The sequence below is a fragment of the Cavia porcellus genome, unplaced genomic scaffold (assembly GCF_034190915.1).
Source record: "Cavia porcellus strain 051 isolate PalLab524CR breed Dunkin Hartley unplaced genomic scaffold, mCavPor4.1 scaffold_31, whole genome shotgun sequence".
In the NCBI taxonomy this organism is placed as follows: Eukaryota; Metazoa; Chordata; class Mammalia; order Rodentia; family Caviidae; genus Cavia; species Cavia porcellus.
Genome location: NW_026947514.1, coordinates 32,109,993 through 32,133,795, shown reverse-complemented (window position 1 = coordinate 32,133,795; position 23,803 = coordinate 32,109,993). Strand labels below are relative to the sequence as shown.

Genomic DNA, 23,803 nt, shown 5'->3' with positions numbered 1-23,803 from the left:
GTTTGTGTTTGTTTGCTTGTTTGTTTTTTGAGACAGGGACTCTCTATATAGCCCAGGCTGGCCTCAAACTTGCAGTGGTCCTCCTGCCTCAGCCTCCCCGAGTGCTGGGATTATAGGCATGTACCACCATGCCTGGCTTTCAGGTGTTTGTTTGTTTCAGTACTGGGTATTGAGCTGAGGCTCTTTACACTGAACTGCATGCTGGCCTCTTTTTAGTGTTATTTTTATCTTTTTATTTTGAGATGCATTCTCACCAAATTGCTAAATTTATCAGGTTGGTCCTGAACTTGTGATCCTCCTGCCTCAGATGCCCAGCCATGTACCACCACTCCCAGAGTCCCTATTAATTGGCTTTTCTATTGTTTGCAAACAAAAGCAAACTAGTCAGTAGTCATTTTAGTTCTTGTGTGATTTCCCAAATCGGAAACACTTTCCCTAAAGTCAAAATCACTCATAGATTGAAATTCATCATTTCATGAATTCATCCATTTATTTTTTCAATATTTATGGAGTGTTTACAATCATATTTTTAAAAAATTCTGACACATTTTTTTTTCATTACAACTGAAAATCTCTGAAATTGGGGTGAACTTTAAGTTAACAACATCTTGCAATTGCTCTTGGCTGTGTGGTGGTTTTGATGAGGTTGTCATCGCCCATGCCAAACATCAAAAGTCCCAGGACCAAAACTTGTGGCATTGCTGGAGTTAGGTGGCACATGTCCATCCTCCCAGCTATTGAGGAGCAGAGGTTGGGAATGGCAAGTTCTAGGACCAGCCTGGGCAATCCCTGCCTCAACAGAGGGATTAGAGGCTGGGGATGTAGACAGGTACAAAGGTCCTGGGTTCAATCCCCAGTACTAGAGGCAGAGGCGAGTCTTGCAGAGTGTGTCAATAACTTGGGTAAACAAACCTCCAAACAATCCCAGAGAGTGCTCTTAACCCATGGTTGTGGAAAATCAGATAGGTCTGGCAGCACGATGACATAGGAGTTAAAAATAAACCAAAGCCACGCAACCATCCAGCTGGCAAGGGCCTAACATAAGTGATTCTTATTTGCTTGATGGATCCTTTTGAGAAATGCTTCATTACCAGCCGTCATGAGGCCGCCGAGGATGATAGCATGATCCTAACAGATGGTCACGGTAAACTCTAAGAGAGGAGTCAAATTTTGAATGAGAGGTTCTAGAGATACTTTAACAACTTATTTCACTTTTATTTTTTATTTTATTATGTATAAGAATAATTTAAGATAAAAACCTATGATCACATCTATAAAAGCTCTTTTGAATAGTGTGAAAGAAAAATTCTAAGACTAGTGTCAGGCCTAATTGCAGCATTTTTTCTTAGTGATACACAAAATACCGGTGTGGCAGCTGCTCAATGATCTGTTAATGTGGGTGACATACAGCACGTGCCAAACGCTGTTATGACTCAAGTTAGAAAACACCTTGGTAGTTTGCGTAGGGTCCTTTGCAAGTCAGTCGGGGACCCACGTGACAGCTGTTTCCCTAAATCTACCTGAGGCTTCCGAGGTCGTCACAGGGTGGCAGTCTTCAGTCACACATGAGGATGTCTTCTTTTCATTGTGTTTGGAAGTGGCCCAGAGCAGCTCCGTTTTCATTCACTGGCTAACACTTGCCCATACCTACTTGCAGAGGAGTTGGGAAATGCATTTGGCTGAGCTTTCATGTGAAAAAGAAAAAAAAATAAAGGAGGGGGCTGATGACTATGAATGTGGTGTGTGGTACTGGACTGGAGGGAAAAGAGAGTCCTATGGACTAGGAACTCCCCAAAGAAAGAGAACAAAACCCCATCGGTCTGTCCTGTTATAGTCTCTTTTAGGATGCTGTTTTGAATGTCAGACACACCAGCAAACGGGAAGATACTTGTGACTCGAAAATTGCCCCTATAGGGTTAAGGGAGCCAGTGATGCTTATACTAAATCGTGAATCTCTGCTTGAGATATTTTAGGGTAGAAGAGCACTTTCAAGAGTGCCGCAAAAGCCCTACGAATGAGGGTGATCCCCTGCTCTGCTGGCTCGGTGCAGTGTGTCTCTGAACACCAGGCTCCAGCCCCCAGATATACAACAGAGCAATGGTGCAGAAATAACCCAAAGCTGGGCATGGGTTTCATTTTGACAACTGTGTGCTGTATAACTTGGGTGAATGACAACATTTCTGAGCGTTGGAATCATCAAATGCACAAGTGGCTGTAACACCTGCTCTTAGGCTTCACAGGTTCTCTTGAGGATGGATCCTCTGAGGGTCTGGAGAAGCTGGGAGACCTCTGTGCACTGTTGCACTTCAGGCAGACACCACATTATGTGGAGAGCTTGCAGGAGGGGCCACGTGAATCCTGCTGTGAATGATGGTGGCCTGCTGAGGCTCACTGCATCTGATCTGACATGTTTAAGCCACTTTTTTTGAAAGCTTTCCCACATTGCTCTAAGCCTCTGAGTACATCTGTTCACACAAACACATGCACAAACATGGTGGTGCTTGGGTCTTTTGGCACTCAGGATTAAGTTAGAGCTGAGGGATTGAGGCTTGAATCAATGAAGGATCATCCAGGAAGGAGCAAGGCTGGGGACCAGGGCTGTTCCTTCCCCCTAAGTGGCAACTGACTGCATTTTTCATTGGCAGCAGCCTGGCAATTGCTGGCAGCACCAGGAGGAGCCATATGCCCAGCGGTGCTGCAGCCCAGCTTTTCTCTGGTCCCTAAGCCAGCTCTGTAGGTGGATTCCTTTGTCTCCTCACCTCTCCCCAATAGGAACTTACGCTCACTCCCAAATCCTTTAACCTGGTTCTGCCTTTCAGATTTGGGCCATGTATTTCTTCTTATTCCCTATTGGTTCCTGGTGTGAATCAAGCTTAAGCAAAGGTGCACTCTCTCCACTGTGGAACTCCTAACATTAAGGTCCAGAGAGGGGATGTGATTTCTTCATCTGTAGCCACAGGTGGATGGGAGCTAAGAGTCCACCCAGGCAACCAGACACTTCAAGCTGCAGTGACAGAGCACAGTGGCCCCTAAAGTGAGGAAGGACCCTGTATCCAAGTGTTAGCTCAGGGCTCCAACCTGGGGACTCAAAGCCACATGAATTCTGGTTCTGTTTGCCTTTGCTTTTTCACGTGATGTCCTTGCTCTCTTCCACCACAAACATGTGGGCAAGAACAAGGCTGTGGGCAGCCCCGATATGGCACCCAGAGGGAGCAGAAAGCTGCTTACTTCAGGTCCATGGTATTCTTCATCACATGTGCCCACTGCCTGGTTAAATCACTGTTGTGGATTACAGGACGGGCTTCAACAATGGCCTGTGTAATCCAGTAGTATGTGGGGTGTGTGTGTGCAAGGATAGATTGTGTATGTGTACGTATATGCATGCACACATGCAATTTGCAATTGTCTGCCCGACAACTTGTCGGGCAGACAATTGCATCACAGGATGTCTATTGTCAAGCAGCAGCAGGACTGAAGCCTTTTTCTGGCTCCAGCTGCTGCTTTCTAAAGGCTGGGTCCTATGGTTGTCATGGCAACTGCCTGATGGGGACCATCTCAAGGAAAGTACCAAGGCTGGAGTGTTTTCAATGCTCTCTGCCTGTGGATGAATCCCTTTCTTGCTAATAACCAAGAAAGACAAATCCAGTATTTAGATCGGCCTTATTCTTAATTTTTAAATTCAAGAGAAGAAGAGGGACATATATATATATATCCCTCTTGATGGCCTGCTGTTTCCTGCCACCATGCATGGACTGTGTGTCAGTCAGTGCTTACTAGAGGAAACAGATTCAATACAAATATATGTGAATTTACTAAATTGGCTTACAATGGCCCCCCCAGAGCCAGATGAGGAAGAGTGCAGAGGGTCTGTCTGCACACTGGGGATCCAAAAAGTCCAGTCTAAGGCCTGGAGCTCCATGCAGCATCCTGTGGGGGTCTGTGTCAGGAGGCTGAAGGGTCTGTGATGAAAGCCAAGGTGAAAGGGAAGCGAGGAACTCCTCTGAGGAAACTTGAAACAATCCTTCTTTCTTTGTTTCCCTTTTATACCATCTGACAATCCTTCCTAGGGTAGATCTTCCATGCCCAGAACTATGCTGAGCCGATTTAGTTGAGTGTTACTCAAGTTGACACAGTCAACCATCACAGACTCTTGCTCCTCTGCGCTGCCCCCCTGCCAGGCCACTTTGCCTTGGAGCCAGTCAGCTGTGGACTGAAACCTCTACAAGCTCCCTGTGAGCTTGTGTCTCAGTGATGAGAAAGTAACCAAGGTACCCTCCAAAAGCACACCCCAATGACACACCTCCTTCAACCAGGCCCCACTTCCTAACAGCACATTAGTTATGAACTCATGGATGGATAATAAATATTTATATTATTTCATGTTTTATCATTCAAATCACAAGTAATAAAGCTTGATGACCTTTGTGGGTAAGATGTGAGATAAAAAATGTTGAAGGACCAGGATGTAGCTCAATGATAGAGCACTTGTGTAGCTTGTATGATTCCATCCCTAGCTCTACAAAATTTAAATTAAATGGAATTTAAAAATTAAGAATGGCAGGGCTGGCAGAAGGCAGTAAACCCTCTGGACTTTTATCCCATGCAGGTTACGAGCCGATTGGTTGGTACCATCCATACCTAAGGTAATCCTTCTCATTATCCACACCCAAAATTATGCTCAACCAGTTAGTGGACTAATCTAGTGCCATACACCCTTAATCCCAGAACCATAAACCCATGATCCAGCATCTTTCCAAGAACCCAACCTATGAGTACATGAGGCTTTGAGGGGACATCAAGATACAAACCATAACAGGAAGGATAGTTTGGCATCCAGGAGTTTTGCACACTGCGTTTGGTCCCTATTTCATTTCATTGCTCCTAGGTAGACAGGCTCAACATTCAACAGTTGCAGTCCTGGGAAGCAGCGTGACCTGTTACTCAGAGAACCTCCCCCAACCTGACCAAGCTCTTTCCCTGGAACCTGTCATGTAGTCCTTAGGAGCTTCTGAGATTTGCAAAGGAGCACATCTATTCCGTATCTTCCTTCCCTCTCTCCACATCCTCCTTCTCTGTCTTCTTTCCCCCTTCTCCCTCCTTTCCATTCGTTCCAATCAGCACAGTTACAGCCCTGCGGCAGGGTGCTAGCTACTTCTTCTCTGGGTTAAGAAGCATCAGAAATCAAACACTTCCCCTGAGTCAGGAGCTGTGCTGAATTATTCATAAGCAAAATCCATTGCAAGTTTCAGAATGATTTTTCTTCCAGGTTGTAGTCATGAGGTTCTGGTGAAGGGAGTACTGAATTTCCTAACACTCATGGAGGTGAGAAATGTGGCCAGAGATTGGACAGTGCAGGGCCTCCATCTCTCATGGCCCTGCAAAGAGAAACATGCTACATGTGAATTCACACTACCTTGGCATTGGCTGGATGGAAGGCTGGCCTACTGAACTCTGCAGTCTATGGATTGATGGATTCAATGCATGAGCAAATACCTGGGCCTCATCCAAGCTCTGCACCTGCAGGGATTCCATCTCTCCTGTACCAGACCACTCCAACGGGCTCCAGAATACCCTGAGTTATCTGACAGACACTGGCTGCACAGGGGCAGACGTACCCAGTGCTGAGAGTGTAGTGGCAATAGCTAGCAACATTCAGGGAGGCTCCTGCTCTGCATGGGGTTATACTAGATGTCCATGGATGATCATTCAGAACCATCCTGTTGATCAAATTGAGGGTCAAGATCCTTCCCACATCTGAGCATCTTGAAAGACATCTCACAACTCTAGGATTCAACTACTAGAAATGATTTGGTCCCAAAGCAGAATTCTTTGGTTCTCTTAGACTGAAAAATGGTGGGCTTTATCAGACATTGGATTCATCTGCTATACTTTGCCAGTCCCCACCTGCTTTCTATTCTCTTAATTCACTCCCATTGGTGCCCTGCTGTGGGCAACATTTTCCTATGCCTCTCTTCCCTTCTGGGTAGCTTTAGATACCAGCAATTCTGGATCCAGGTGGACTTCGCTTAATAGTTTAGCTCCACCATTACTACTGTGTGACTTTGGCCAAATCACCTAACTTTTCAGTGTCTTTTATAAAATAAAAATGATACCAGGGATTTAGCTCAGTGGCATAAGCATCTGCCTTGCAAGCTCAGGGTCGTGAGTTCAATCCCTGCTACTCCCCCCCAAAAAAGGGGCAACAACCTGTATTTGTATCATGTTGCAGTTTAAATGAAGCAATGCCAATAAGGTGCTTAGCAATCCTTCTGAAAGGCTATTGTTCAGTCTTGTGTCCTTTGTCCTTGACCACGGTCTTCCACAGACCATCCGTCCCTTCCTGCAACAAAAACTTCCAGAATCCAGTTGGCACTTTTCTGTTTAGTTTTGGCTTGACACATGGTTACTTAGCTACACACTGTCTCCCCAGTCTCCCTTCTAGCCAGGAGTTGCCATATGACCAGGTTCTGGGCAGTATAAGGGCAATGTAAGCAAAAGTAATGTTTCAACTTCCAAAAGAAGAAATTCTTGGCCTTGCACATCAACTTTTCCTGGAAAGTGAAAATGGTTCTGGCAGGTTAGCTGCGATCATGCAAATGAGGAAAGCATTTTAGAAGATGGCAAAGTCAGATGAAAGGAATCTGAGCCCTGGAATACCATGGGGACTACTTACCTGGCTGGCAACTCCTGCACACCTGTGAACTATTATGCAAGAGAAAGCAAGCCTGTTTCCAGCCTTCTGTGCATCCGTCAGGCCTGGGCTTAGATATCTCTTCCCCTGGGATGCTGTCTATAAGCGTGTACATTCACCACGCTCATAGAGTATGAATCTGTTATGATTTAAATCTAGAATGTCCCCCCAAATTCTCTTGTGTCCAGCGATGAAACTTTTAGGAGGTGAATAGAACCTGGAGTAGCCTCCTCATCAGAGGATCCATCCACAAGAGAGTTCAGCAGCTGAGTGTGCTGATAGGAGTTGGGGCCTGGCTAGAGGAAGGTCACTGGAGACATGACCTGGACCTACCTATCTCCATCCCTAGCTCCTCCCTTTGTATCTGCTTCCTGACCTCTTTGGTATGGGCAGCTGTCCTCCACTGGGCCCTTCCATCATGCCATTTCTGCCTTAAAACCTACCAACCATGGACTGAATCCCCTAAAACTGTGAGCCAAAATAAACTTCTCCTCCTTTAAGTTGCAGGTGTCGCCTCAGGGACAGAAAATACTAAGAGAGCATCACAGCGCCCTATAAACACTTGATTACTTGTCTGCAAACCCCACAAGGCTAGAAGCACCATGAGGCGGGATTATAATCCTACCTGCCTTGATTTTCTCAAGATTTAGAATGCAGTAGGCATTTAGTAAATATTGAGTAAATCAATATCAGCGCCACATTCATAAACTACCTTAGTTTCTGCCTAATAGAACGTTCAACCCTTTGACACACTAACCTCAAGCAAAAACTACAGACCAGTTCCTATTCTTTCTTTCCTTCTGGGGTCTTCCCCTAGGGGAGACCTGGTTGTATCATGACTCAGTCTGTGAAGTATAGCAGGAGTTTCCATATTAGATTATTTTTGCCTTGAAAACCTAGGCAAAAACAACTTTTGGTAAAGGAGGGTGAGTGGGAGACAAATCCACTCATAAAGTTAGTGGGAAGAGGTATGCACACACTTTTGGAATTTATTTTCACTCTGTACATAGCTGTGGTGGTGGATAGGGCGATGCTGGTAGGTTTCATGGTCACTGTGTAGAGGGAGCTGTGCACCTCCAAGGACCACGGCTTGGTGGCAGAGTCTGAAAGCCAGGCTCTGGACTCTGGCCAGCCTTTCCTTGAAGATACTTCTCCAGAGCTCTGGGCTTGGCAGCAGTGACATGCTGCTGCTTTTTATTAATGCTTCCTTTTCTTCTGCCTGACACTCCTTCAGGCTTCTTTCTGCACAGAAGAAAGCTGGCCTGTCTCACAATCCAGCAGCTTCTGCTTTGGGGACAGAATCACCCATGCAGTGTCACCCACACTCCCCAGGGACCTCCAGACACATAGCTGTCACCTCATTAGCAGCACTGCTAGAGCCATGGCAGCCTCCTGAGGCCTGGTGGAGTGAGGCCCCCTCAGCTGTGGGTGCAGCCAGGCTTTCAAGGGTGTCCTGAGTGGGAGGTTCTGCATCCTTTTTGCCTACAAAGAGCAAGGCTGAGGCTTTGGAGAAGGAAAACACCAGCAAAGCGAAAGGGGAGTCAGGCCCCACTTGGGTCTCAGGCCTGTCCTCTGCTGTAACAAAGCCATTTAGCTGTCTTTTTTGGACACATCAGCCCCTTGTTTACAGTGACCTTCCTCTGCAGTCCTGTCCTTGATGGCTCCTCTCAGATTTCATCCCTGGTGGAATACAGTGTAAGGTGAAATAGTCACAGAGTAACAGGCCCCCTCACTGTGTCTTAGCTTAGTCTGTTTCCTGTTGCTGTAACAGAATGCCTGAGACTGAGTAATTAATAAGAAAAGTTTGCCTAGTTCACAGTTTTGGAGGCTGGAAGTCCAAGAACATGGTGCCAGGCAGTGAGGGTCTCAGGCTACTTCAACATGTAGTAGAATGCGGAAGGCCAAGCAGACATGTACAAACCGGGTGGGTTTGCTTTATAACAACCTAGGTATCTAATACAGTCCCAGCAGAGCTAAAACTTACTCCTGAGAGCAAGACATTTATCCTTTTTAATGATCTAAGTAACTCTTACAGGTCCCATCCCCTCTCAATACTGACACACTTGGGACTAATTTTTTTAACACACGATTGCCAGGGAACATATTGTTGTTGTGTAAACCTAGAATGTCTCCCAAGGGCCATAAGGCTTGGTTGCCAGCCTGTGATGCTGCTAGGGGGAGGCAGGACCTTTAGGAGGTAGAGGCTGATGGAAACAAGTGAGTCACTGGGGACACACCCATGAGGGGGATACTGGGACTCTGGCCCTTTGCCTCTTCTTGTGTCTGTCTGTCTGTCTCTCTCTCAGCTGCCACAAGCCATAGAACTTTGTTCTACCATAGAACTTTTTTCTGCCTCATCATAGAACCAAAACAATAGGGCCAAGTGTCCATGGACCAAAACCTCTGAAACCATAAACCAGAGTAAACTCTTCCTCCTTGGAGTTGATTTTCTCAGCTGTTATGTCACAGGGATGGAGAGTTGACTTCACACACATCACACATCATTTGGGATCACTGATGCTCTCTGTTCACTTCTCATGCGCTAATGTCAGCTAATGTTCATTCAAGGTCACTGTTCAAAGCTTATGTTCATCGTACTTTCATATGTTCAGGAGATGAAGCACTTAAAGTCATGAATTTTTGTCATATTAGACTTAAAAATATTCAATATTTTAGTTAGATATCCAAAAGAATGCACCAGATGTTATGGTAAAAATATTGGGGGAAAAATTTAAAAGTAAGGCCACCTATAATTTGACTTAATTTTGCCTGTGAATTGGGAGTGGAACTGGCTTTATTTAGGTTGAGGGATATTGGGAAGCAATTCAAGACCTTAAATGAGGGTCAGTGTTTGCACTTTAATGAACTGTTAGTAGCTGTGATCTGGCTTGAACATGGACAGCCCCACCAGCATCTCTGCATGATTTTTTCTTTTAGTGAAGTAAAGCTAAGAGAAATAGTTCAGCTTCTGGTTACTGAGCTACACTTTTAGAACTATTTTCTTTTTCTTTTACCTTTTTATCGGTGCCAGGGATTGAACTCACGACTGCCTGCTTGCAAGGCAGGCGCTTATGCCGCTGAGCTAAATCCCCAGCCCCCAGAACTATTTTCTTTAAACTGGGCATGGTTGCAAGCTCCTATCCCCAACAAACTGGGAGACCGAGGCAGGAGGATTACTTGAGCTCAGGGTAATGAGATCAACCTGAGAAACATAGAAACACCTCCATCTCAAAAAAAAAATACCACAGAAATATCAAAAAACTCCATCTGGTTTTTAAAACAAAGATTGATATTAAAAGATATTTATTGAGCACATATTATGTGCCTTGTCAACCCCTGAACGATTTTCTGCATACTTTTTCTCACATAGTCTTCAAAATGACTGGTGTGGTAAGTGCCATTATTTTTCCCACTTTATAGATGAGGAAACCAAAGCTCAGAGAAATTATGCAATTTTCCCAAAGTGATCTAAAGGTCAGGGGCATCTGGCTGGAAAGTTTCAACCATTACAGAATTTTGTGAGGGGCTGATTCTCAAGGCAAAGATAGTCACCAGGCTCCTGCACTGTGGGGAAGACTGTGTCCCACAACCTGTGCCTGATAGTCCCAGAAAAACTCCCTGATCCTATACTCAGGTGTAGAGAGGGGTCTGGATAAGAATTAGACAAAGAAATAAAGCTTATTAGACATAAAACAATGTCATTGGATATGGAATGGTTTCATTAGACATTGAATATGGTGTTTTCATCCAGTGTGAGTCTGGTGTTGCAACTATAAACGTGCTCATCACTCTCAGAGTTAAAAACTCCAGAGAGGGCCAGGGATATAGCTCAGTGGCATAGTCCCTGCCTGGCAAGTGTAAGGTGGTGAGTTCAGTTATTGGTTTAAAAACACCTCCTGAGATTATCCCTCTTGGTGATTGGCTACAGCCTGTCCTGCCAGGGGTGATGGTTTTCCAGGGCCAGCTTCACGGAGGTCACCTGTGCCAGGCCTGCCCCAGCCTTGGTTTCATGCTCTGCTGTTGTCATCTTGAAACTCTTCAACATTTTTGAACAAGAGTCCACCCACACATTTTAATTTTGGCTTGGGCACTGCAAGTTACGTAGTCAATCCTGCAACTTAGGAGATATAATGAGCTATGATAGGCACTAGCTGCAGCCAGGAACTACTGCAGAGGCAAAGCTGTCATGCCAATGGCTTTCTACTCCGTGTGGAGAGTAAGCAACCACGAGCAAACATCCGCTTACCTGCCTTCAGTGGAAAGCTAGTGTGGGCATCAGAGCAGGAGCTCAGTGGTGACCCCATCTGGGAAGCTGAAGCGACTAGAGAGGACGTGAGCCCTAGTCCTATTTGAAAAACCCAGGAGAAGCAAGGTGTGGTGGCACATGCCTATGATTCCAGCACTTGGGAGGCTGAGGCAGAAGGATTGTCGTGAGTTTGAGGCTACCCTGAGCTACACAGTGAGTTCAAGGCCAGCCTGAACTACACAGCATGATCCTGTCTCAAAAAAGGAAGGAAAAAAATTAAAAAAGAAAAAAGACTCCAGGAGAATGGGGAGAGGGCTCCCTGTGTTTGGGTTTAATGCCCTAACTGGTGGCGAATGACACAACTTCAGTATCTGTGATGCAGATATAAACCTTCTGACCTCAGGTCAGGGCTGAGAGCCTTTAGCAGCCCCTGTTCTGGAACCAAACCACGGAACCACTGAACACTGAACAGAGTTCTGTTTAAATAGGTAGGGCGAAGGCTGGAGGGACACTGAGAGTGAGGCAGGGGAAGCAGCCGGGCAGAGCATCTGGCTCCCCACTCAAGGTACATCCCAAAACCCAGAAGACACATTTTCTCTCTGGCTCAGCCATAAAGAAGCTAGATTGAGCTGGGCAAGTGACCCACACCTGCAGTCCCAGCACTCTGGGCAGCGAGATGGGAGCATCGCAAGTTCAAGTCAGTCTGGGCAACTTAGTGGCTTATGGAGAGATCCTGTCTCAAAAAGAAAAAAAAAAAAAAGCTGAGATGCAGCTTAGTTGAAGGCTCTGGATCCAATCTCTGGTGCCAGAAGCGGAGGAAAGAAAAATAAAACCAAAAAACTAGAGTTGGGAAGGACAGCTGGTGCCTCCTTTTTAAAATCCTGTTTTCACTTCTTTCTCCAGCTCACAGACATGACCCTCCTTGCTTCCTTGGCTTTCTTATCGGTTTATAATTTTTCTTGCTGACCTCCCATCTTGACAACGACCTATCTCCAGACACTTCTCTGTAGCTGCTGAGTCTTAAACAGCCACCTCTGCTGTGCCTGCCACTGCTCCATGGATTGATGTTCTCATTAAATATTAAGAGACATTCAATGTGACCTAACATGATAGAAAAATAAATAAATAAATAAATATTAGAGAGAGGGAAAATGGGGGTTCTGGGTCTTATAAGGGCCCTGTCCATGTGAGATCAGCTGCTGGTGGTAGGGTTTGGGGAGGGACAACATCTGAGACTTACCATCTAGATAGTGTTTCACTTAGATTGATAAAGAATCTGGCCAATCACAAGGCACTGGCAGCCCATTTAAAAACTTGTCTCAGGCTGGGGGTTTAGCTCAGCGACATAAGCGCCTGCCTGGTAAGCAGGCAGTCGTGAGTTCAATCCCTGGTACTGATAAAAAGGAAAAAGACCAAAAAAACAAAACAAAACAAAACAAAACAAAACAAAAACTTGTCTCTTGTTTGCTGGTTTCTTATTATTTATCTCCTCTTTTCAATTGCAGAAAATCCTTTAAGAAGAAAGGAAGTCTCACCTGCCCTGCACAATTTGCTTCCGTGCTAAGATAAATGTGAATTATCACTGTTGGGCATCTGCTCACTGCTTCCCTAGCCTGCCCAGTCCCCAAACAGCTTCTTTGGACTTGGGATGTGTTAGCCTCAGACCGCCTTCCTGCTGAAGCAGAATTAGGCGTCCCCAGCTGTCCCGCGCCTCTCCACACTGTCTGCCCCCAGGGCCTCTCTCTGGCTGACTGAGCTGGCAGTCTGCTCACCACTCAGCGTTGTCATGGAGAAGGTTTTAGAAATGTATTGCTGGATAGTGGGCGTCTTTATGCCACCTGGAAACAAGTGAGTTTGTAGAAAAGCCACAGTGGAGGGAGAGAAAAGGCTCTTGGAGGGCAGAGCTGGTGCCAAGGAAGCCGGCTGTAGCGCAGGCACCGGGAGCCTCTCCTGCTGGGTGCTACTTGGTATTCCGGGCAGGCAGCTGCGTGTCAATCACCTTCATTCTGCAGGACTCCTGGGAGTTTGTGTCAGACAGAAGGCTACAGCCTCTGCAGAAAAGTTTGCAGGTTCTATGGAAATGAACTGCCATGTAGCCCAGTCTGTAAGAGGAGACTGAGAGGGCTCTCAGCCACATGGACACACTGATCCAAATTAGTGCTTCCTGCAGGCAGCAAAGTTGTCCTTGGCCCAAGCACACCAGCAGGTTGCCCTTGACCTGTCTGTGCCAGCTCCTCTTGGGAGCTGTCTCAGCCATCTGGGCAAGCCCCCACCCCCACCACTCACAGTTCTAGCAAGGTCTTCAGACAACCCATTTAAAGCAACTGCCACCCACTGACTGCTGCTTTGTAGGTCAAAACTGCCAGTTTCAGGGCCACCTGGCACCTTTCATCATGATTAGATGATAGAATGCTGAAGAAAATAAAGTAATACATTTTCTGTTGCTCTCTGAATATCCTATATTACTTTCTAAATTATTCTAAATTCTAGTACTCTGTATACATGTAGAGGTGTCTCCTTCCAAATGATGTACCTCTTCTAACTATGCTCTCAAAGTTGTACCACACACTGCCTTTCCTTTGGGAAGATTTGCATACTTTTTCTGCTACTTGAGACAGAGGCTGGATTCATTATGTTGACACAGAGCAGGGGCATCTCAAAAGTGTTTTCCGGGGCTGGGGATTTAGCTCAGCGGCATAAGCGCCCGCCTTGCAAGCAGGCAGTCGTGAGTTCGATCCCTGGTACTGAAAAAGACAAAAAAAAAAAAAAAAAAAAAAAAAAAAAAGTGTTTTCCAATAAATTCCAAAGTTTTGTTAACTGGTTTGATCATAAGCACAAAAAACATTCTCTGTTACTTATATATTCTTTTCACTAGAAGTTTTGGCCACCTTTGAAAAGGCCAGGTCTATCTTTATTGACATAGATCTGGTACCTGTAGACTATGAACACTCAGTCAGGGCTGACACAGCTTGCCCTCCACAGCTGTGCTTCTCAAACCTGAGTGCTTGACATAAATCTCCTGGGATCCTGCAAAACACAGTTGAATTCAGAAGGTCTCGGTGGAATCTGAACTCTTCTTTTCCAACAAACTCCTGTGTGGTACTTGTGTTGCTGGTCTGTAGCCCACACTCTGGAGTAGAAGATTCTAGAGTGGTACCAGCCAATAGGACTTTTTGTGACAACAGGAGTGCTCTAGATTTGTTCTGATGTGGTACCACTCCCAGCCACATGTGGTGACTGAGTACTTGCCATGTGTGGAGCTGAATTTTTAGTGTTATTTAAATTGAACTAACTTCAATTTAAACAGGCACATGGGCCTCACAACTACTGAGTTAGACAGCACAGATCTAGAGCAGTGATTCTCAAATCTAAGGGCATGTAGGAATCAGCTGGAGAGCTTCCTAAACCCAGACCGAGCAGTACGCCCCCAGAAAATTGGACATGGGATCTGCTGGTGAGCACTTCTGCCTCAGACATGGTCAGCTTTCAGGTCACTTTATCTTGTCTCTGGACAGGGAACTTCAGTCTACCCTCAGTGCTCCAAAACTTACTGGCTCCAAATGAGGGGAGCTTTCCCCCTGTAGTCTGTACTCACTGACATAGCAGGCAGTGATTCAAGTGGCCAGCACTGGAACACTCTAGGGGGTCCTTTTATTATTTATTTTATATTTTATTTTATTTTATTTTTTTTACCAGGGATCAAACACAGGACCTTGTGCTTGCCAGGCAGGTACTTATGCCACTGAGCTACATCTCCAATGTGGGTGTGTGTGTGGGGGTCCTTTTATAAAACACTGCTGCTACTAATTTCCAAGAGACAACAAAACATATAAGGTAAAAGCACGTGCTGTCCAGCCAGACTAACTGGGTCCAAGTCAGCTCTGCCCACCACTTGCTCTGTGACCTTAAACTCACTGCTTCAATTTTATTATGGTGATAGTGAGAGAATTAAGTAAGTGCTTAAAAACAGTCACCTGCGCAGTGTAAGGCTTGGTATACATCAGCTACCATCACCCTTGCAATGCCAGCCTCAGTGAGTGGTTCCTTTCTAATGTGCATTTTGCTCATCCTGAGACTTTTCAAACACGCTGATGTTCCTACGGGACACATTCTGTCTGTGCTACTATTTTGCTAAGGGCTCAGGTGGGCTTTGGGTTCTGCTGAGGATTTTTTTCTAAGATATTCAAGCACACATCAAAGAGGACAAAGTGGAAATGCAGAGCTTGCCATATTCCTTGTCCCCACTTTCCAGGCACAGAAGAGCCAACACAAGGCGGCCAACAGAGAGACGATTACCATCTCTGTGTCACTGTACATCCAGCAGGGGGACGGGGCATCTCCACGACCCGCACTGAGGCTAACTTCCATGCAGATGTCAGGCACGATGGCACCAGGAAAGAGACTGGGGACATTCGCCGAGGGTTCTCAGAGAAAGTCATTTGTTGAGGGTGAAGTAAGATGTCAAGGTCCATCTACCTTCCTTCTTGCTCCAACATTTACTCCTCATCAGTGTCTGTCCAAGCTGGGCTGGCCCCAGACCCACTTCTTCACTCCATGTGACCATTGCATACATGGCTGTGTGTCCCAAAACCTCTGCTACCATACCCAGTGCCACCACATCCTGCAGCACAGAACAGGGGCTCTCACACATCCTACTTGGTTTTACTAAAACCAAGAATCGTAGGATTAGGCATGACCAGGACTTCTGCACATGCTCCTTTGCCTTAGAAAGATAAGAGAAATTCTAAATCATTGTCTTTCTCATCATCATGTAGGAAATTGTAGAACAAAATTACTAAAATTATCATCAGATGTCAACTTTATTGCCAAACAAGGTAATTTGGTAAGCAAAGTAAGCCCTCCACCACCCAAACACAAACTACTTTATACAGGGAAACCTTCTTGCAGAGCCCCTTCTTTTGAAATGTTTGGGGTACTATCACACAGTGAAGGACCTAGCGAGGGCTGTCACCCAAGCCTAGTGCCCACCAGTACCACCTGGCTCAAGCTCAGTCCGCACCACTCTTTTCTTTACTAACCCCCAGCCCCACATACCAGGTTCGGGTAACAGTAATAGGTGCTACCTGCAGGGACCGCACTGAGTGCTTTCTAAGCATTAACTGATTCAACCAAACTCTCCACAAACAGCATCTGTGGTCTCCGTTGTAAAGATGACAAGGGGGCAATGGAAGAGTGTAGAGTAGTTTGATTAAGTCAGGACACTTGCTCCTTGGGCAAACTCCGCCTTGAACATGTGGCTGCCACATGGTCTGGATTTTCAGAACTTGGAGATGTCAGTCGTTCTGTTACGCTGAGAAGCTCCTGAATGTTAACATTAGGGCATCTAAATTCCATTTCCCAATCAATTTCTTGCACTAAGACAGTAGAGTGGCAACATTGAAATCCTCGGTCACCCATGAGGCTCAGCAATGGACTTGAGAAATGCAGACTCCATGTTTATTAGGCCAGAGCCCAAAGCAGCATTCAGATGGAAGCTGACAGACTGCTATAAGTGGAAGCAATGGATTCCACCAGCAGGCAGCTCAGTTTTCCCAGAGCTTGCTGTTTCCTGCAAGGATGACTACATGTTCCCTCCCTCTCACCAGCACTGATGCTGGGAGGGGTACATGCAGGGACACACATTCTCAGACACAGTAGATATGGATCATCTTTCTGACAGTCCTATGAACTATGCAAGTGTCTGACACAAAAAGATACTACCAGTACTGTGCTAGTGGAGAAGACATGTGAGCACTTCAGTTAATTAAAAAAAATTGGACTAGGTTTTTGTGCTCATGCAGAATGATTGTATGTGATGAGTGGGGAAATAACACCCACAAGCACTGATGTTATCAGTGCTTCTAAGAAGCAAACCATCCTTCATCCCACATTCTAACACCTGCTGCTAACCCCACCTGTGCTGGGGATTGAACCCAGAGATGCTCTATCACTGTGTTACAACTCCATGCCCCCGCCCCTTTTTAAAAATATTTTGAAACAGGGTCTTGTTAAATTGCTCAGGCTGACCTCCTGCCTCAGGCTCCCAAGTAGCTAGGATAACATGTATGTCACCACCCCTGGTTTGAATCACCAGCTTTCTTGTCTCAACAAGAATAGCTAAATGAAGAAGCCAGTACCCTGTTTGGTGAACTGGCACCCTGCAGAGCCTGAAGCTCAGTTTTATAGGTCCATGATCATTATTTGTTTGACTTTCTAAAAAGCATGACAGATAATGCCCTTGAAAAGTGATTAATATTCCACCTCCTCCCTTTTACTGTAATTTCAAGTTGATTAACCATGCAACATTATAAATTTGACCTGATTAACTAAGGTTCCTCTGAAGGAAAATGAGCAACAGTGACTAGATGGCTGTGGACTGGCAGATGGCTTGTCCCCACGAGACTAAAAAGGTGAGTGCCTTGAGGTGCCATCAGGTCTGCCTAAGGATGGATACCCAGGTGAGAAGTAGGTAAGCCCAGCAGGAAAACAGAGACATCTGCTCATGGCATTGCAGCACAAGTGATTCCTGGGTTGGTAACCAGAGAGATTCTATTTCACCAGCATCGAGAGCAGTGCTTGGCCCATAGCAAGTGCCCAGTGGGAATTGTTAAATGGAGGCTGCCTGACTGATGTATTCTAGGCAGTTTGCACCATCCCTTGTCCATCATCCATCCATTCATCTCTCTGGCCTTCTCTCCATGCAGTAGTTATGTGTTTACAATGTTTGAGATGATAAACCATGGACTACAGAGGCTTCCATGGTAAACAAAAATATCACCCCTTATGCAGAGTCACTTCTGCATTTCTGTGGACTGTTTAAAGAAGAAATGAGTGGCAGAGTGGCTTCAACACAAATTACATTCTCATTGCTATGCTCTGTATTAGTTTGTTCCCAGCTGTTCCTGTGCTGGAAGCTTTGTAATGATGCTGAGGTGGTGGAACCTGTCAGAGGTGAGGCCTGGTTGGGTGTGGTGCTGCTCGCCTATAATCCCAGGGAGGCTTGGAGGCTGAGGCAGGCGGATCATAAGTTTGAGGCCAGCCGGGCAGTTTAGTAACCCATAAGTGGGGCCAAATGAAACATAATTAGATTATAAGGGCTCCACTTTCATGAGTGAACTAAGGTCTCGAAGAATGGGATTAGCTCCTTCAAGAGTGGGTGACTAGGGGCCAGAGGTTTAGCTCAGCGGTCTAAGTGCCTGCTTGGCAAATGAGAAGTTGTGAGTTCAATTCTCAGTACCAAAAAAAAAAAAAAAAAAAAAGAGTTGGTGGCTATATTTCTTAACAAAGCATGCTTTCCTCTCCTTGTTTCTTGTTTCCTATCTTGCCAGAGCTCTCTCTCTCTCACACACACACACACACACACACACACACACACACACACACACACTCCTGCCATCTGATGCCACCCACCATGAGGTTCTCACTGGAAGCTGGAATTGTGCTTTTTAACCTTCAAACCTGTGAGTTAAAGAAATCTCTATTATCTATATATTACCCATCTCTGCTCAGGTATTTTGTTATAGAATTATAAACTGAACCAACACATTCACCTGCATTTACTGCCCTACAGATGAACTGCCTTTGGTAAATCTTAGTGGTGGCCCTCCTTGAGTGCTCAGACTGTGTGCATCCAAAAAGAATTCTCCATTGTCTGTCCAGATGTGATTGGTTTAGCTATTGGTCACTGAGCAGGACATCAGACTGGTTTCATCCAATGAGTTCACTAGAAATAGTTTTGTCCAGCTTGTTTCTTCTAATCCTTCCCATTCCTCCTAACTACTTCGTGTTCCAAAGCATACATGTGAAGGGCTGTGCCTGCTTCAAGACTGCAATCCCTGGGTGGTAAAGAACTTCTACAAGGTGCTCTAGGGCCAGTTCTGGGCCCCCAGAATCTGTGGAAGGACAGCTCTGCCTCGCAGAAGGCATATCAGGAGCCATTTTCCACCTACCGCCCGCCCCATCCAATGCTCTCATGCTGCTTTTATTAAAAACCACCTCTCCTCTCAGGCAGTGTTTCAAAGGGAATATAAATCAAGGAACCAATGAACATTCTGAAAACAGTCCCTCTTCAGAGAGCAACTTCCTGGAGTTGTAGATGTCAGTCTCTGTTCTACTAGATGACCTGGAATTTGGGAGGGCCATTCTTATTATTATTAGGTTTGGCTTCTGTTTTTTGTTTTACGTTATGCTCAGCTATATGGATTTTTAATATAGAAGTTTTTGCCTTTCCACATGGTATGATTCTTAGCGCGTACCATGTAGTTTGGTGACATTCAGGCCAACACTTTTGCACGCTATAATTTGCAATGTGCTTTTCAAGACTACTCCTGCACCAGGTCATGACAACACATCACACTCTCTAGTCACAGTATAGTCACATGATCCTCCTGATTAGAGGGACTGCACCTTCAGTTAAAAAAGTGGTACAGTAACTGGGACTATCGCTTAGATTCTGATTCATCCTCACAGTGTTTGTGTAAAAAGGAGAACAGGAATCACAGTCCCCATCCCACAGGCAGGGGAACCAAGGCACAGAAAAGTGATCTCAGCAAGTAAGGAAACAAATTAGGAAAGGGCCAGGTAAGACCACCTATGTACCGTATAGTGCCTTATATATTAAAAACAAAACCAGAACCAGATTGTCTCCTGAAATAAATGCATATACTTTAAAGTAACTGATTTTTGAGGGTGGAGCTTTCTATGAAGGTTTCAAAGCCCTTAGCAACTCACAAATCACAATGTAAGAACCAGAATCACATGAACTTTTTAGTTAAATACTCCTGACTCACAGACAATACCAGTTATTACAACTCACTGACAACCTGGTTACCAACAAAAAAAGTTAAGGGGACATTCATTCATCCATTCAAGAATGAAATCTTAGTACACCGCTCCTTTCCTGGTTTCACATCATCTTACTCTAACACTTAAACACTGTTTCCTTCTACAACATCCTCCTCCAACAGGTTAGCATGTGATCAGGTGGAGGTGGGGAGGGGGGCTGATGAAGCGTGTGTGCATGTGTGAATGTGTCTGTAGTAACTAGTCATTTTAGGGATAATTCTCCCAGCAGAATATACATGAAATACTCTGCATAATTCTTTTACCCTGTTTCCTTTTTTTGGTAATTCTAAAATTTCCTGACCTTGAATTAATGCAATAAGAAGTGATGTTTTATTTCTCACCTTCCACGATGAAGGTAGAGTCAATGGGTGGATGTATCTGGGGCCAATTTCAGCGTCATGAAAGGGAAGCACACTCTCTTACATTTTATCTAAGGGACAACATTACCTGGTGACAGCTGAACTGTTTGAACCAGAGAGTGGCCTGGCATTGCAAGAACTTCCCCTCAGACGTTAATTTTAATACACTGCCCCATTCAGTGTCTGGAACCCACATTCTCAGAAACAAACTAAGCTAACAGCAGTCTCCTGCCTCCCAACTCCAGGTCAAGGAAGGCACAAAGAAGACCAACATGTAATACTTAAGTGGTGCTTTGGATCCAGGAGACTTTGAGGTACCAGAAGAGGAGTTCTGATGGCCCCATCTGGCAGATGGGGAGAGTGAGGCACCAAGAGACCGATGAAATACTCTCAGTCATAGGTAAAAGGGTATCAGGAATGTAAGGAGGAGACTCTTTTGCCTGGGGTGGGAAGTTATTCTACTAGCAAAATCGAGCACAACTCTCAACACTGAGGCAATTCCAGCTCTTCCAACACTACAGTAAAGCAGCCAAGGATACATTAATTGTCCTCAGAGATTTGGGAAGATTCCTTCACAGAGGGAATCATACACGCCAAACTCCAGGGCCCAGCCTTGAGGCTGCATCCAGAGCTGGGGACTTAGGCAAGAATGGCCTGTGCAGGCACGTAAGGTAGCTCTGCTTCTTAAGGCATAGCTGCTGTCTGCCAGGAGTGGGCCCTGTCCTAGGAGGTGGCCACTTCCCTTGAAATCACCCTGTAAGGAAGCTTCTTGGGGTGGGATGCTGCTGCCTTGGAAAACCAACACCTCCAGGGTTGAGGGCTTCCAATGAATCCAAGCAACATCACCAAATCAACTCATTTCCTATGCCACTTGGGAAAATGAGAGGAAAAATAAGAGACAAACTGATAATTTTCCATAGAGTGATTGTCTAACTAGAAAACTGAGGGACTCAACTGAAAAACTTTGGGAACTAACAGGAAAACTTGCTCAGATGACTGATTAATACTCAAACGAACAAAAACCAATAGTTTTTTGGGTCATTTGTGCATGACCAGACATTTTGGAAGAGCTGTGTAATTGTGGTACTTTGAAAGATAGTCCCTTTGAGATGAGCCAAAGGGACACCCCTCAGCTGCTGCAACCAAAAGTTCTCTCAAACACCAATATCAGAAGAACATCTGGGGTGCCAGGGGTGAAGGCAGTCTCTTCTGCTCTCTCGAAGGGGAATCCCTTTTCCCCCAGTTACTCTGCATTCTAACCCAAAAGACATATAGGGAGGTTTGGCAAGGATGGATGTGGGCAAAGATTGTGCCAGGTCATCTCCAAACAAAGTAAGTTTTTAAAAATAAAGGGCGCCTACTGAAAAGTCCTACATGTCTGTCCTCTCAGTGACTCATTGGTCAGAAGCCTAGAGAGTCCAAGGTGCTGCACCTGGACTGGAGAATCCCCCGGTTTGGTCCAAGTGGCTGGAGGAGGCCTCTCTGGGCTGTGTGCCATGTCTGGAGCAGCAGAGCAAAGTCATTTTCGGTCGAGGCTGGCATGTAGCTGGGCCTCGCGCACCATGCGGTCAAAGGAGCGTGTGTTGGTCTCCTCTCGTACTTTCTCCCGGACGTGGAAGGATGCCCGGGCTGTGGAGCGAGCGCTCTCCAGCGCGCTACGCCTTTCCCGCGACAGTTGCTCGCTGCGCTCCAGCTTGCGCCCGATGGCCTGGAGCAGTTCCCGCCGTCGGCAGTCTTCGTCCCTCTCCACCTTTTCCTTGTTGGCACGCTGGGCCCGCTCCTTCTCTAGCCGGGTCTGGCCCACGCGCCGGGCCTTCTGCTGCACTGCCTCTTCGGCCACTTGCGTCGCGTGCTGCAGGCGTCTTTCCCCGGCCCGCGCCAGCGCCTCTAAGTGCGCCTGATGCTCCCGCTCTTTGCGCTCCACGGCCTGTTTGGCCCGCCGACTCTGCAGCTCCTCCCGTCGGGCTCGTTCCCGAAGCTCCCGGGCGCGCTGCTCCACCAACTGCTCGTAGTTCTCCTGTGCGCGGCCCAAGCTGGCCTCCAGGGAGCTCCGAAGGCCCTCCCGCTCCTGCTGCTGCTGCCGGGCTCGGCCCCGCAGCAGCGCCTCGTGGCGCGCCCGCTCCACGCGGCTCACCTCCCGCTTCTCGCGCTGCTGCTGGCCCTCCTGTAGCTGCTTGGCGCGGGCTGCGCGCTGGGCGCGCTCCCTGCGCAGCTGCTCGGCCCGCTCGCGCCCTTCCTTAAGACCTTCTTCCCGCTGCTTCAGGTTCTGCTCCTGCTGCAGCTTCCGCAGCCGGTCCTCCCGGGCGACGCGCTCGGCTCGCTCCCGTCGCAGCAGGCCCTGGCGCTCGGCCAGCTCCCGCCGCCGCTCCTCGCTGCGCTCGCACTGCTGCTGCCTCCGCCGCGCCGCCTCGCGCTCCTCGCGACCCCGGCGGCCGCGCCGCTCCTCCACCTGCGCAGCCCAGGCCCGGCGGCCCTGCTCCAGGGCGCGCTGCTTCTCGCGCTCTTCACGCTCCCGCCTCTGCTCTGCGCGCACGCGCTGCTGCTCCCACTGGCCGTGGGCGGCGGCGCGCTGCTCCAGCAGCAGGCGCTCCTCCTGATGCCGCGCTAGCATCAGCGCCGCGATCTTCCGGTCGCGCTCCGGTACCCCTCGCAGGCCTCGCTCGGCGCGCACCTGGCGCACGATGCGTTCCACGTGCTGAGCGGTCTGAGGCGAGTGGCTCAGGTCGCCGAGGCTAAAGCTGCGGCCTGTGAGGGGAACCAGGGCCAGGGCGGAAGGTCGGCCAAGAGGGTTAGGAGCCGAGGACGCCGACCCCGCCGGGCAGCTGTACCGGGTCGAGACCCGCGGCGGCCAGCGAAGCTCCCTAAGGCTCTCTCCGCTGTAGGACGACGACGACGCACCGGATTCAGAGCTGAGGGCGCCATCACGCCGGCGCGACAGCGAGTCTAGCGAGTGGCTCTTTCGGCCTGTCCGAGACCCCGCGGGCGGAGGTTGCGTCCGGGCCGAGGAGGAGCTGGGAGAGGCCTTGCGAGCCGCCGGCGAGGCGGGGAGGCTGGCGCTGCTGCAGCTACTGCTGCTGCCGGCGCTCGGAGCTGAAGCCGAGGCTGAGGCTGAGGCTGAGGCTGAGGTTGAGACCGAGGTCGTTCCGGCCCCGGCGCCCAACGGCGTGAAAAGGCGCCGCTTCTCCTCGCGCACGATGCGCTCGCGCTCGGCGCGGCACTGCTGCAGCTTGGCGCGCCGCTCCGCCTCATAGGCCTCATACAGGCCGGTGGCCACCCGCATGGAGCGGCCTGGAGCCTCACGCACCAGGTCTGCCAGCGCGCGCGGCAGCAGCTCCACGGGCTTGACCGCGCAGCGGGCGCAGGCCTCCAGCGAACGAGGACTGGTCAGCACGTAGCGGCTGCCCTCGGCCTCGGGACAGTCAAAGTTGAAGAGGTCGAGGTGCAGCAGCGGGGACTGCTCTCGACGCCCGCCTTCTGCAGCGCACGGGGCTTCTGCCTTGCGGGGTGCCGCCGCGGAGGCTGAGGCCGCAGAGGCCGCGGGCTGCTGGGCGCCCTGGTCGTCGGGGGGCACGGATGCCGCGGTCCCATCTCTTCCTGAGCCACCAACCTCGGCTCCTTTCTCCTCTTCAGGCACCGGATCTACCATGGCTGAGCCTTGTCCTT

At 47.8% G+C, this 23,803-nt stretch overlaps 1 protein-coding gene across 1 annotated transcript; it reads right to left on the bottom strand.

The window, feature by feature from the left end:
* Positions 1-15,738: 15,738 nt before the first annotated feature.
* On the bottom strand, positions 15,739-23,786 carry Ccdc177 (coiled-coil domain containing 177). Its single transcript, XM_005004788.4, has one exon. It carries the CDS (start codon positions 23,784-23,786, stop codon positions 21,660-21,662), a length of 2,127 nt encoding a protein of 708 aa, XP_005004845.1. The 3' UTR covers positions 15,739-21,659.
* Between the last annotated feature and the right edge of the window lie 17 nt (positions 23,787-23,803).

What these genes read in the sequence shown, in the direction of transcription:
- Ccdc177 (XM_005004788.4), bottom strand. Translation starts at nt 23,786, where the DNA reads ATGGTAGATCCGGTGCCTGAAGAGGAGAAAGGAGCCGAGGTTGGTGGC.